We start from the raw sequence: 13,003 nt of genomic DNA, 5'->3' as shown, positions 1-13,003 counted from the left end.
GGTAGGTGCAATTTTCGTCGGCAGCATCTGATGGTTGCCGGTGCATGGTGCGTGACCCCGGTCATCATGTAGACATATGTAGCTGTTAGCGTAGCTTTCGAAGCGCATTTTTAGAGGCCGCCGCTAGGCGTGTAGTTTGCGCCAACCAGTCACGAATCAGGAAGAGCAGTGCTGAGGTATGACGTAATTCGTCATGGAAGCGCGGCAGCAAAACGCTCAACCTGTGTTTTCTATCTTCAAAAACGCATGTAGGTAAATGGAGATAATTTCGTCAATTTGTTTCTTGCTGTTGCATATTGAGCTGTACGGTTGCGGATCTAGGGAACGCAATGTGCGATAGAGTAGACCGGAATTAGGACCAGAATTCATTCATGAGCTTTGCGAAACAAAAACACTGGACCACTTAAATTGACATTACGAAAATGGTAAATATTCCGATTCTGACCAAAGGCATCCGTGGCCTTGTATATTGATGTGAGTTTCAAATAAAATATTTGTTTAGAAGTGGTTACACAGTCCCATCATTGATCTGAAGTAGGTTCTATGCAGCCAAAAAATTAAGTCATATTGATACTGTCAAGTTCCAAAACAAGGTTAGATTATCTTCCATTCAACTTCTAGCGGCCCTTTAAAAGGCTTCAAAAAATCGTAAAACAAGCAAACAAAAATATTTTTATTTCAATTTCACTCACTTATTACCACCTTCTTTTCATTATTTAATAGGATGTTCAGTACATGGTGCCACCATCGCGCAGCTTCTTAAAACCCTACAAATTGCGGTTTGCCGAGATTTGTTCAAATTGCTGCTCGATTGCTTCATTCCTACATTCTACAAATTTGTATCAGAATGATCACTCAAGTAATGAAAATACTTATTGGAAAAAAAACATGTCAGGTTTCGGGATCGAACTCCGACCTTCGTGGTGACAATCGAACACGCTACCACAAGGCCATGCCTGGATGTTCTAGCTGCGTCTGGCCCAGCAAACATTTTTGTAGTTTTATTCCATGTTTTGATATACGTTACATATACATTATTGAAAGATCGTATGAAAGTTAAATAAAAACAGCGTTTACCTACCAAAGTGGGGGCAATATACATACAGTTGCGTTCAAAAAAGAATAAAATCGCGTGAAGCAGCTCACTCGTCTCCAACTGTGACCAGCTTTTACCAAATCTAGTTCAACTATCCAACTAACACTCCACAAAATTTGAAGACTGTGCTATGATTGAAAAAAAATATTTGGAATTGTTTGTCTGGAAGATATCATAATAATTTTTTATTGGATTTTTCTTTTACAATTTCAAAATTTACCACTTAAAATATAGTAAATTGATAGAAATTAATGACCCTGTGTTCTTCTTATTTTATGATCTGTTAAAAAAATCTATTCAAAAATAAATAAGAAATATAGTTTTCATCAAGAATCAACATTTATGGTGTATATTTTTGGTTTTGTGAAAGAGAAATTTTAAAAAAACATTAATTTCAAAATTTTCCATACAAACACCCTTCCAAAAAAGAATGAAATCGCCTGTTGGACAATAACGAACCTCATTTTCAAACTGGTCCTAACTTTGATCGCGTCAATCGATTTCGATGGAACTCTGCCAGGTAGTAGATCAAATATTTCTACATCTGTTGGCCAAATTTCAGGTTTTTTTTAAATGAAAATTGTCAAAAATACTGTGACTTTTGTGTAGCATCTGAAATTACCCTTTTTTACGAGAATACCTGTATCTTTTTTTTTCCAGTTATAGTACAGTCTTCAAATTTTGTGGAGTGTTAATTGAATAGGTGAACTAGATTTTGTAAAAATTTTATGAAAAAATATCAACCCAAAAAGAATTGGCAGCCGGTCAAAGTTGGAAGTAAGTGTACTGCTTCACGCGATGTGATTCCTTTTTTTTTTAACAGCAACTGTACAAATTTTTTTTCTTTCGCGACGAAAACTACACCAATTGCGCATTATCCGACACCTTATTTGTACCTATCGGAAGTATGCAAGATTTAGCGTTCATAGCTTTCAAATCGTTGCCAGCGACAATGTTTTCCAGTTCTCTCATTGGTCAATATTACTCAATTCCCATCCGATTTTTAGCCATCTGGATGCACTGCTGGTTGCAGAGAGAACATTACGATGATTTTCTCACTTGATGCTCGCACGGGAGCAAAATCATATAAAAATTCACAAACATGGGGGACTTTCTATCATATCCGATTTAAACTGACCTCGAACGACGTTTTATACGATCTTTTCACTTTGCAGGAGGAATTACGAATCGCAACATCACTGTAAACGACTTAAATTATTATTTTTTTGGACGATTTCACGTTTGTTGGGAAGACCGATATGGTACTGATCACAAACCTGCAATCAGCAAAAACAGGGAGGATAGCAGTTGGACCGTGCGCAATCGAGGCCAAGTGTGCGATTATGTACTTGGGAGCGATGAACGACCATCGGCTGAGCTTTACAAGCCATGTCGATTACGCATGGAAAAAAGCGACAATCGCAACGGCAGCCCTCACGCGGGTCATGTCGAACAACACAGCGATTAGTTGCAGCAGAAGTAGGGTCCTGACGTGTGTGAGCTCGTTCATTCTGCAATATTGACAAGGAAGCCTGAAAAGCAGCCTTGAGCAGGCAGTGCAACATTCAGAAGCTCTGCAGCATACAGCGGCTGTTGAGCCTTAGGGTGATCATTATCATGGAGGTCATGTCCATCTCGGTCTTGTTAGAGTAAGATAAGATAAGGCAACATCTTCTGCGTAGCGGAGGTCAGGGGTGCGCCGCGAACGTGTGTAGGATACCCCAATGTCGGGGGGTATCCGAGTAGTGCCGCTTCCTAAGAGGAAAACTGCGGGGATAAGACTATACCTTCCTCGTAGCGGATCTCGAGGGAAGAGGGTTAACCACTGCCGGGGGATACCCACGGGTAGAGAGGCTCTCGACGCCGGGCGAGCCTCTCGAGTCGGTGTAGGATTTCGTCACCGTCGGGAAACATCCGAGTCGTAGCGTTCCAAGTCCCGAATGTGTGCCGTGACAGGCGAGAGTCTAGGATAAGCTGCTCTCGATCTGGCACACAACGGGCAGGAAAATCCGCGGGCCAAAAATCCTAGGGTTGCCAGCCAAAGGGGATATAGAAGACCGGACAACGGTCGGAGTAGACTGACCCCATCGACAAGGGGCTTTCGAGTAGAGTGCGTCCGACCCCACGGTTTGAAGTTACAAAGATAAAACAATACCTTCTGCGTAGCGGATGCCGTGGGTGCGCCGCGTTCGTGCGTAGGATGCTCCACCTTCGGGGAGTATCCGAGTAGAGCGGTTCTCAACGACAGAAGCTGCGGGGATAAGACTTGACCTTCTTCGCAGTGGAAATCGTTGGGAAAGGGTTATTCAACGATCGGGGAATACCCACGGGTAGAGTGGCTCTCGACGCTGGGTGAGCCATTCGAGTCGGAGTAGGATGACGTCTTCGTCGGGAATCATCCGAGTCGTTGCGTTAAGTCCCGCGCGTGTGCCGTGACAGACGCGAGTCTAGGATAAGCTGCTCTCGATCTGGCACACGACGGGCAAAGGTGGCAAACTTCGAACCCTGAAGATAAGAGGTCGGGCTTCGAGTCGTTAGAGGAGAGGTCAGGCCTCAAACCTTCAGGCGGAGAGGTTTGTGTGGTCAACCCCGAGTCTTTATGATAAGAGGTCGGGTCCCGAGTCGCAAGAGGAGGGATCAGGCCCCTTACCAACAAGAGGAGGGGTACAAGTGGTCACCTCGAGTCATTACGAGGAGAGGTCAGATTTCAAGTCGTTAGAGGAGAGATCGAGCCTTGAATCGTGCAGAGGAGAGGTAAACCTCGAGTCGATGCGAGGAGGGGTCGGATCTCAAATCGTTAGAAGAGAGATCAGGCCTCAAGTCGCGAAGAGGAGAGGTTTGTGTGGGAATCTCGAGTCATTGCGAGGAGATGTCGGTTCTCAAGTCGTTAGAGGAGAGTTCAGGCGTCGAGTCGTAAGGATGAGAGGTTTTGCTGAAAGTGGTCTCGTTAATGAGTATTGCCTTGGAGCGCATTAGCGCGAATAGACCTCCCACTATTGAAGCATAGTGTACTAAACAGTTCGAGGTGGGAACCAGGTCTGCGGCCTCAGGTGGAGTTTAGGGAGTAGGGGGTGTACACGGAGTATATCATGAGTCTTCCCATTGTACCCATGGACTCAGAGTAGCAAACTGGGGGGACGCGGTGGCTCGCCGTGCCTTGGAATACAATCCGTAAACCGGGATTTACCACCTGTGGTTACCAACTAAAAACAAAAAAGAGTAAGATATCCTCTGCTACGAGCATAGGCACATGGCCGATGTGCGGTAACATGTCAGAGAGGTCTCGATTACCATAGGGCAACAGATGTGTGACAGCTTGGAAAGTGGACGGTGGACCCATCGCTTGATCACTTACATCGGATCCTGGATGGATCGGAAACATGGTTAGGTGGATTTCTGTAGCACACAGTTCTTGACTGATCACGGAAGCTCCATGCAGTCGGTTCGGATACGTGGCTCCGCCACTCTGCCCAACCTGCGGTGACATAGTCGAGACGCCGGAGCACGTAGTGTTCAACTGTCCAAGGTAGTCCAAGGTAGAAAGAGTAAGTACATGCTTGCCGCCTGTGGACCCGACACGACAACCGACAACATAGGATGATGCCTATACTTTTCGCGTAGTCAGCGATGGGTTCACTCGAATCATAACTGTTCTACAGAAGAGTTGGAACCAGCACCAGTCCGCGACCTGTGCGTGCTGGGTGACTCCTTCGTAGAGTGCGTCCGAATCTAGCAGTAAAGCATACAAAGATAAGACTTTACCGTTTATGTAAGTCGCGGACCGTCGCGGACCGTCGCGGACCGTCGCGGAGTATCCGAGTAGAATGCGCTCCCTTGGACAGAGGCTACGGAGATAAGACAATACCTTCTCCACAGTCGAACTCGTAGGAGGAAGAGTATTCACGCCGCGGATTACTCTCGGGTAAAGTCGCTTCACATCGCAGTCGGGTGAGTTACTCGAGCCGGGTAGGATGACATATCGTCGGGATTCATCTGAGGGATTCATACGTGTGCTGTAACAAGCGTGACTCTACATAGGATAAGCTGCTCTCGATTCAGCGCACAGTGGGCAAAAAGCCCGACCACTTATCTCGACGAAGCCCGACCACTTATCTCCAGGATTCGAGGTTTGCCACCTTGCCCGTCGCGTGCCAGATCAAGAGCAGCTTATCCTAGACTCGCCGCACACGCGCGGCACTTAACGCAACGACTCGGATGATTCCCGACGAAGATGTTATCCTACTCTGACTCGAATGGCTCACCCGGCGTCGAGAGCTACTCTACCCATGGGTATTCCCCGATCGTGGAATAACCCTTTCCCAACGATTTCCACTGCGAACAAGGTATAGTCTTATCCCCGCTGCTTCGGTTGTTGGGAACCGCCCTACTAGGATACTCTCCGAAGGTGGAGCATCCTACGCACGAACGCGACACACCCACGGCATCCGCTACGCATTAGGTGTTGCCTTATCTTTGTAGCTTCAAACCGTGGAGTCGGACGAAAACTACTGGACAGCCCCCCCTCGATGGGGTCAGTCTTCTCCGACCGTTGTCCAGTCTCCTTTATCCCCTTTAGCTGGCAACCCTAGGATTTTCTGCCCGCGGCTTTTTCTATACCGAGCTGTTACCGCTGCAAAGTATCTGAGTAGAACGCGACCCTTGTGAAGGAAACTGCGGGGATAAGAAAATACCTTCTACACAGTCGTACTCGTAGGGGGAAGAGTATTAACGCCGCGGAATACTCTCGGGTTGAGTGGCTTCAAGTCGCGGGCGGGGGAGGATGACTTCACCGAGAATCATCAGAGTAGCTCCGTAAAGTCCCGGACGTGTGATGTGCGTGTAAGAACGAGTAAGCCGATCAGTAGCGCCGACTTGGTCTCACATCATGGGTATAGAGCTTAAGTTGCAGATCTAGAAGGGAGTTATGGCCAGAGGCCCCAGTTGGACTTTATGGCTGTACCATATAGTATCTAGAGTCAACCAATTGCTGTCTAGCTATCCAGATATTAGGCTATCTAGCATCTTCACGTCCGAAGTGAACACCGCGCTAAAACGGAGTCCTCCCCTCTTCGATAGCCTGGCTCTGTCCGCTATCACAATGTGGAGCGGATGGCATCTACGGTGCTGCGTCCTCTACGGAAACCAAACTGTTTCGCCCTCACGTTCAGTGTACCTCTGGAGTCGAGTCGGTATCCGATCGTCCATTATGCCAGTTTCGAATAAACTTTATTTGAAACTACTTAGTCTAAGGATTAGTCGAAGAATGATGAGATTTGGAAACAATTTGAAGCAGTTCTAAGCAGGTTGACAGTTATGAGAACACGATAAGACCTGATTACTTTGGTCCAGTTCTTTTATAAATTAGACTCCAGAATTGACCAGCAATACAGTTGCCCAAACATGACCATTTGGAAGAAAATTCTATTTTCTGTTAAGCCAAAAATCAAACCTGAGTTGCCAAAATGTGTCACTTCTGTAATTTCCACTTAAGCAGATCTGATCTAAATTTCATCATCATCAGCCTTAATGATCGTGCCAAAAATTCCAGAGAACACTCGCCCATGATCTTGGGAGCTGAGGCCATCGAGACCACAATCTTGCCGATAAGCAGCACGCAAATATAACAACAAAGTAAAATGAGCATTTAACTCAGCTAAACAGTCTCAAGCAGCCGCGAAGCGGTTGCTGTGTTGTCAAAGATCGCATCCAGATTTGCAATTTTAATTAACCGCCCATCGAGCGCCGCTTTGTGCTATTATTAAAGAATAAAATATGAAGAATCGGTATCGGGTAAGCAGCCGCCTGAAAAATCTGGGAAAATTGAAATTGTTTTCGCACTGATTGGGAAACATTTGAGCATAACATTCATCTCATTGTGGAGCTTCAAATGGCTGAATGCCTAATTGAGACAGTGGGATTCCTGATTGTATGTTATTATACTTTTGTAATTTAAGTTGTTAAGCCGAAACTATGCGTAATAAATCCCAAATCGTTAAATCTTGTTTTTAATACTAATATGGATGAAGATAAGTTGTTAAAATAGCGACTATATCGAAAATAACAACTCTTCATGTCACATATAAACAACTGCATTCTTATTCTCCTGAATTCAGATTTTGACCTAATCGTGTAAAAATCGATTAGAAAAAATATGTAGCTTTTCGCGAAGCCCCTATGTATAGATTTTGTTTTTAAGTTTAGGACTAAACCGTTGAAAAAAGGTTTGTTTTTATCATATCAAAACAGTTAACTTACAACGGAATGTCTCAGAAAATATTTGATTGTGCTTGTTGCTCTGGAATTGTTTTTGTTCGAAAATTCTTACAAATTTCATTACAAATGTGTTGAAATCAGCTCCTCATAACATTTGCTTCATCACCTAGGTTGTTTATTTCAACGAGAAAAAATACACGTGATGAATAATCATATTCATACTAGAAAACAAAAGTCAGAGAGCAAAAAAATACATTGAGTCAAATTAACTGCATTCTCACGCGCAAACTGGTTCGACATCATTAGGGATGTTTCATTTTGTTGTATCTCTAATTTTCTCGGTCGTTTTGCTGAAATTGTTCGTAAACCATAATTACAATCGGCCTAATTTAGCTGTTACCGAAGGATGATCTTTCCCGATTCCGACAAGTGCAAAGCTTTGAACGTTGTTTCTCATGCAGAATTGAATAATTTCTAATTCCGATAATAGTCAAACTACTCAAGGCACGCATTTCCAAAGCTTTATAACCAAAATTATTTAGAATATCACCAAAAAAAAAATCCCGGGTACTCACATTGTTCCTTTGGCAACTGTCATGTTTAGGTTCGAGAGCACCTGGTTCGGCTTCTTCTTGGAGCCGTACTGTTTGAAGGCATGCCGCACCGAAACGGCATGCTGCTGCCGGGCCCACATCGTTCCGCCATCGTCGATCGTCGCCACGCTCGTCTCGCTGCCACTGGAAGTAAAAAGAAGAGGAAAGCTCTGTTAGAAAACTGTAACACACAATCCGGATCGAAGGACCAACGCACGGTCGAACTTCAAAAAAAAAACAGCAAAATCTTTGTATTCTTAAAAGTTCAATCAGATTTCAAGATGGAAGAAACTATTTTTTTCTGTGCAAACGTAAAAAAGTCCATTGAAATTACTTTATCCATAGAAACGTGTGGTCGCTTCACAAACAAACGACACGAACGCGAAACCACCTATAGGCACGCAAATTGCTTTCGGTAGAAGAATCTGGATGATGGCGTCCACAGCTTCGTCTGCAGCGTGTCCAGTAGTGTGTCATTAAATTCGATCAATCAGTTGCAAAATGAGTGTTTCCTGCCACGGATCACCCGTAGCTTCTAAGTATGAGCGATCGGTTATTTAACTACAAGAAAAAAACCGGTCTCCTGGACCGGACCGGGAGACTTCTTGATCACATTTCGAGCGAATTCGCTAGCTGCCAGCGTGACTCGCCGTAGCCTATCAATCAAGCGATTTACTCGGGTAATTAGAGACCCTTTGAACCCGTTGACACGTGCCTATGGTAATCAGGTGGTTTTACGCGATGGGAGAAAAAACAGGAACCGAGAAGGAAGGAAATCGGTTCATTCATGATTGATAGAGCTTGTTGCGTTTACTTAAATTCTGCGAACGCACTATGACACTAGCTGTTATGAACGCGAACCAATTGTTTCCTTTCCTTTCGCAAACAACCCCCGCCTTCTGGATTGCAAATTTTGATCAATTTCAAGAAAACCACGCGTTCCCCAATAAATTATCCTAGTTAGCGTTCACAAAATGGAATCCTTTGTCTAGGGAGCACGTCCACAAAAGCCGATCGGTAAAAAGTAATTAATCAGGTCAAACAATTACCGCTGACCATCCCAGCTAATTGCACAACCATCAGAAAAATCAACCAGAGAAGTATTTACTATGGAAGAAACCTACATGGTTTTTGTTCTGAAGGTGAAAAAACAATGCAATCACACCACCAACAGAGGCGTTGTCGTCCTTGAAAGTTCATCGCTTTTGTTTTTTTAGTGTATTGGGGCCGTTCTTCGTCTAGTTTTCCATTACGAGCGGACCCTCGAGCGCATTGCGTGTAGCATCAATAAAACGGTTTCATTAAATTTCAAGACAGTTGGTTTCACATTTACCGGTTGCTGCGATTCCAATTGAACCGCGCTGCGCAAGGATAAAAAATCCGTGGTGTACGTTCACAGTTACTTCAATTGACAGTTTGAAATTGACCCAAACCAAATCAAATTGTTAGAATTTTTGAAACTGAGAATGGGGAAATCTGAAAACAAAAATCAAAATTCTCCCGAATGTGACTTCCATTTGCATTTCCATGAGTTGGCGTTGCGTTTGGAGTGAAGCGGTGTCCGTTGAAGGGGGTACTAACCATTTGGGCACGCGACGACGTCTTCAAAACTTACTTTTACTGCCCGTGTCTTCGGGTGTAAATTGGACGTTTAAGCATGGGTGGTTGTAAAAAGTTTCTTTGCAATTTTGTTTTGTTTATGACCTTTCAAACGGGCTGTTTTGCTTTTCGGAGAAGCCGTTTGTAGTAAGGCGCAGTGATTTTTATTGGCAGCGCGTGCATCTTTAATTGGTGGTTGACTTGAGTGTTTTAGAATAAGAGTGCATTCCGTCATGGATCATCTTTGAATAAGACGTTAGCAGATTCTAGGCTGTATGCGTTTAAGGGGGGGGGGGGACGATACGATACAGATTCAGATACGATAGATTCAAATGCAATTTGATGATTCATTTTAGGCATTCAACTATAAATATAATAGAGTCAACTACAAACAGCTGATTGACCTTACGCAACGAGCTATCAATACAATAAATTCAAATAGAATCGTATAATTTATTCAACTATAGATATGATGGATTCAAATAGAGTTGTATGATTGATTTTAGGCATTCAACTATAAGTATAATAGATACAACTACAAATTGGCGGTTGACCTTACGCAGTCAACTATGAATATAATAGATTCAACTGTGATGGTATAATTGATTCCACTGTAAATTTGATAGATTCGAATTCAATTGTATGATTGATTTAAGGTTAAAAATATAAATATAGCTCATTCAACTATATTTTTATAATTGATTGCGTTACATTTGGATAGAGTTTTCAAAAAAATTGGATATTTTTGAATAAACGTGTAGTGTGGGTCGGAGTGAAGAAACGGAAAAACGACGACCAAAAAGCAATGACAGGCTAATTGAAAACGATTGCATTTTTTAAACCCCAATAACTTTTTATTGTTCCTCCTTCTAATTTCTCTCAGATGCGGCTGAAATCAGTGGGCATTCCGACGACAGCAGTTTGCATCGAATTTTCCGTTTCCTTGCGCCAGGAATCGAGTTTGGTGGACATAAACAAAGAAACTGCTGGCAAAGCTGACGAAGTTGCGGAAAGATTCGACCCATTCCAACCAGGTCTGTTGATGCCGGATGCCGGATTCAACTGAAGCGCATACTAGTACAACAAAATTCGAGATATAATCAATACAGGAACAGCTTTCAACGCTTAAGTTGACACCTGCAGCTATTCCAAAATTCTTAACCTACCCGGAAGAAAACGAAGTGCCGTCACTCACCAGGAAGTTTGAGGAAGCTTTCATTGCCGCTCACCACCAAGTTTGTATATATTTTAAATTTCTTTCTTCAAAAATCTTATTTGTTGTTTCAACTATTTTAATATTTGCTTCGCATAGTGATTAAGAAGTTAAATGACTGCGCCAAGCTTGAAAGATTACAAACCATCTAATGGCAGAGGCGACTGGATTCAAAAAACTTGTCAACCCGATCAACCGCATGAGGAGTTTTTTACGGAACTATTCAATCAAATCAAACCAACCGAACGTGAGCAAGGGCCGGTTTATAAATATGGAATATTAAATTACATAAATGCTTCAAATCTGTATAAAATATCAAAATAATTAAATTTTCATAGGGAAAATTCAATATTCTACTATATTTTACAGTTAAAGCATACTACCAACTATAGAAATATATATTTGAATGTGCATAAAATCAATTATAAAAATATAGCTGATTAAGCTGAATCTATAATTGATTGCTTAAAACCAACTTAAAAAATATTGTTGATTTAACTGTTGTTATAGTTGATTGCATATAATCAACTATAGAATTTATTTATTAAACTGTATCTATAGTTGATTGCATCAACTATAGTTGATTGCAAGTCAACTATAAAAATATAGTTGGATGAACTATATCTATAGTTAAACTCACGATGGTAATCAAAGGATATAGTTGAATTAAATATATTTATAGTTGAAGGCGAAAAAACAGTTATAAAACTATAGTTAAATCAACTATGTTTATAGTTGAATGCATAAACTTCATCAGATAATCTACGATTATACATGAATATTAATCATGAATATAGTTGAATATCAGGTAAATATTGTTGGAAAACTATACTTTTTCTCCGTGATGGCGCTATAATTATTGTCCTCAACTTAGTTTTCCATTAGAGTATGGTGGGGTAAAAGTACGACCTTTGTGCTATCCTATTTTAAGATAATTTTGCAGTTGTTTTTCTGAAAAACCAAATACAGCATTGGATTCCTTAGACTTTTATCTTTCTTCTAAAAAATTACGAAGATAATCGATCGACGCATTTGATAGCAGTAATGAAAATGCTTAACTGCTATCGAAACGTACTCTTACCCCACCTCTGGGGCAAAAGTTCGAATGATGTGGGGTAAAAGTACGACCATTCAGAACTCCACAATTTTGCATGAAGTCAAGAGGAAAATTATTTGATATCAATCTTTGCCTACTTCTATGTTTGCTTCTGATACAAATCCTATACATGTGCGATCAACCTGCGCGGATTTGGAGTTCTTCACTAATTGTCCATATCCAACAGGTTTACGAAATCGAGTTCTAATCGTATTTGAGAAATTTTTTGCGCGAGCAAGTCTTTGTATAAACGAAAATATGCTCTGATGTTCCCAGTGAATTTCAGTAAGAAGTTAAAACTTTCCGTTCAGATTTACTTCAGTATACCCTGTATATCATTCGTACTTTTGCCCCATTTGAAGTTCGTACTTTTGCCCCTTCAAGGTTTCTTTTGATTCACAGTTTATTGTGCAAAACAGAGACATAATAATTAAATTCTTTCTTCGGCATTTGCTAGTGGTTGCAAACAACTAAACAGACACATTAAGACTTTCATTGAAAGCCAGAGTTTTGATTGCTCAAACATGTTTGCCGTTATTTTAGATATTACATCATTTGGGTAAAAAAGCTGCTTTACCTCATTTTTCGGAGGGTTTTCAATGTATCAAAATAAAAATTTGTCAGGATGAAGGCAGTCCAAATCACTATCAATCCACGCCAGAGTTTTAAATTTTTCTGTTCTCGGTTTGTGATAATCTCAAAACGTACTTTTACCCGACTCGTACTTTTACCCCACCTTACTCTATACAGAATAGGAATATTTTTTCCTAGTAAAAATTGAAACATTTTTTTCAAATAGGTACGTTTTTATTTTATACATAAAAAATGCTGAAGAATCAATAAACTTTTGCTGAAATTATACAAAATCAAAAAGAAGCATCTCAACAGCTTGAGCCTCACTTTTCGAATCACACGTTTAGGAAACAATGAAATCTAAACCCCAATAAAAATAACAAACTAGTACAGCCTCAAACTTGACCTATCTTTCGGTGAAAAAAATATAACAAAATGGATTCAAATTATCGCGTCCGTCAAATTTGTAAGAGCCTCAATCAAATGTGCTGGAAGACGGAAAAACGCTTCTTTTGCAGACTACCCGAAGAGTTTTTTTCTCAGCTGTTGTTGTTTACCATTCCTCAAAGCTCAACCCCGAGTCATCGTTCAAGTGAAACTTTTGACCGCGAAATCGACAC

At 41.6% G+C, this 13,003-nt stretch overlaps 1 protein-coding gene across 6 annotated transcripts in view; it reads right to left on the bottom strand.

Moving 5' to 3' along the window:
- LOC129757671 (ABC transporter G family member 23) overlaps positions 1-13,003 on the bottom strand; it is a 208,239-nt gene that overhangs the window by 12,286 nt on the left and 182,950 nt on the right. For all 6 annotated transcript variants that reach the window (XM_055754987.1, XM_055755056.1, XM_055755118.1 and 3 more), the window contains exon 3: positions 7,885-8,046. In XM_055754987.1, coding sequence (XP_055610962.1) covers positions 7,885-8,046 — 162 coding nt within the window. The remainder of the gene's footprint in view (positions 1-7,884; positions 8,047-13,003) is intronic.

Source organism: Uranotaenia lowii, chromosome 1 (genome assembly GCF_029784155.1).
Source record: "Uranotaenia lowii strain MFRU-FL chromosome 1, ASM2978415v1, whole genome shotgun sequence".
NCBI lineage: Eukaryota > Metazoa > Arthropoda > Insecta > Diptera > Culicidae > Uranotaenia > Uranotaenia lowii.
The sequence above is the reverse complement of the archived record's forward strand: the minus strand, read 5'-3'. Positions and strand labels throughout refer to the sequence as shown.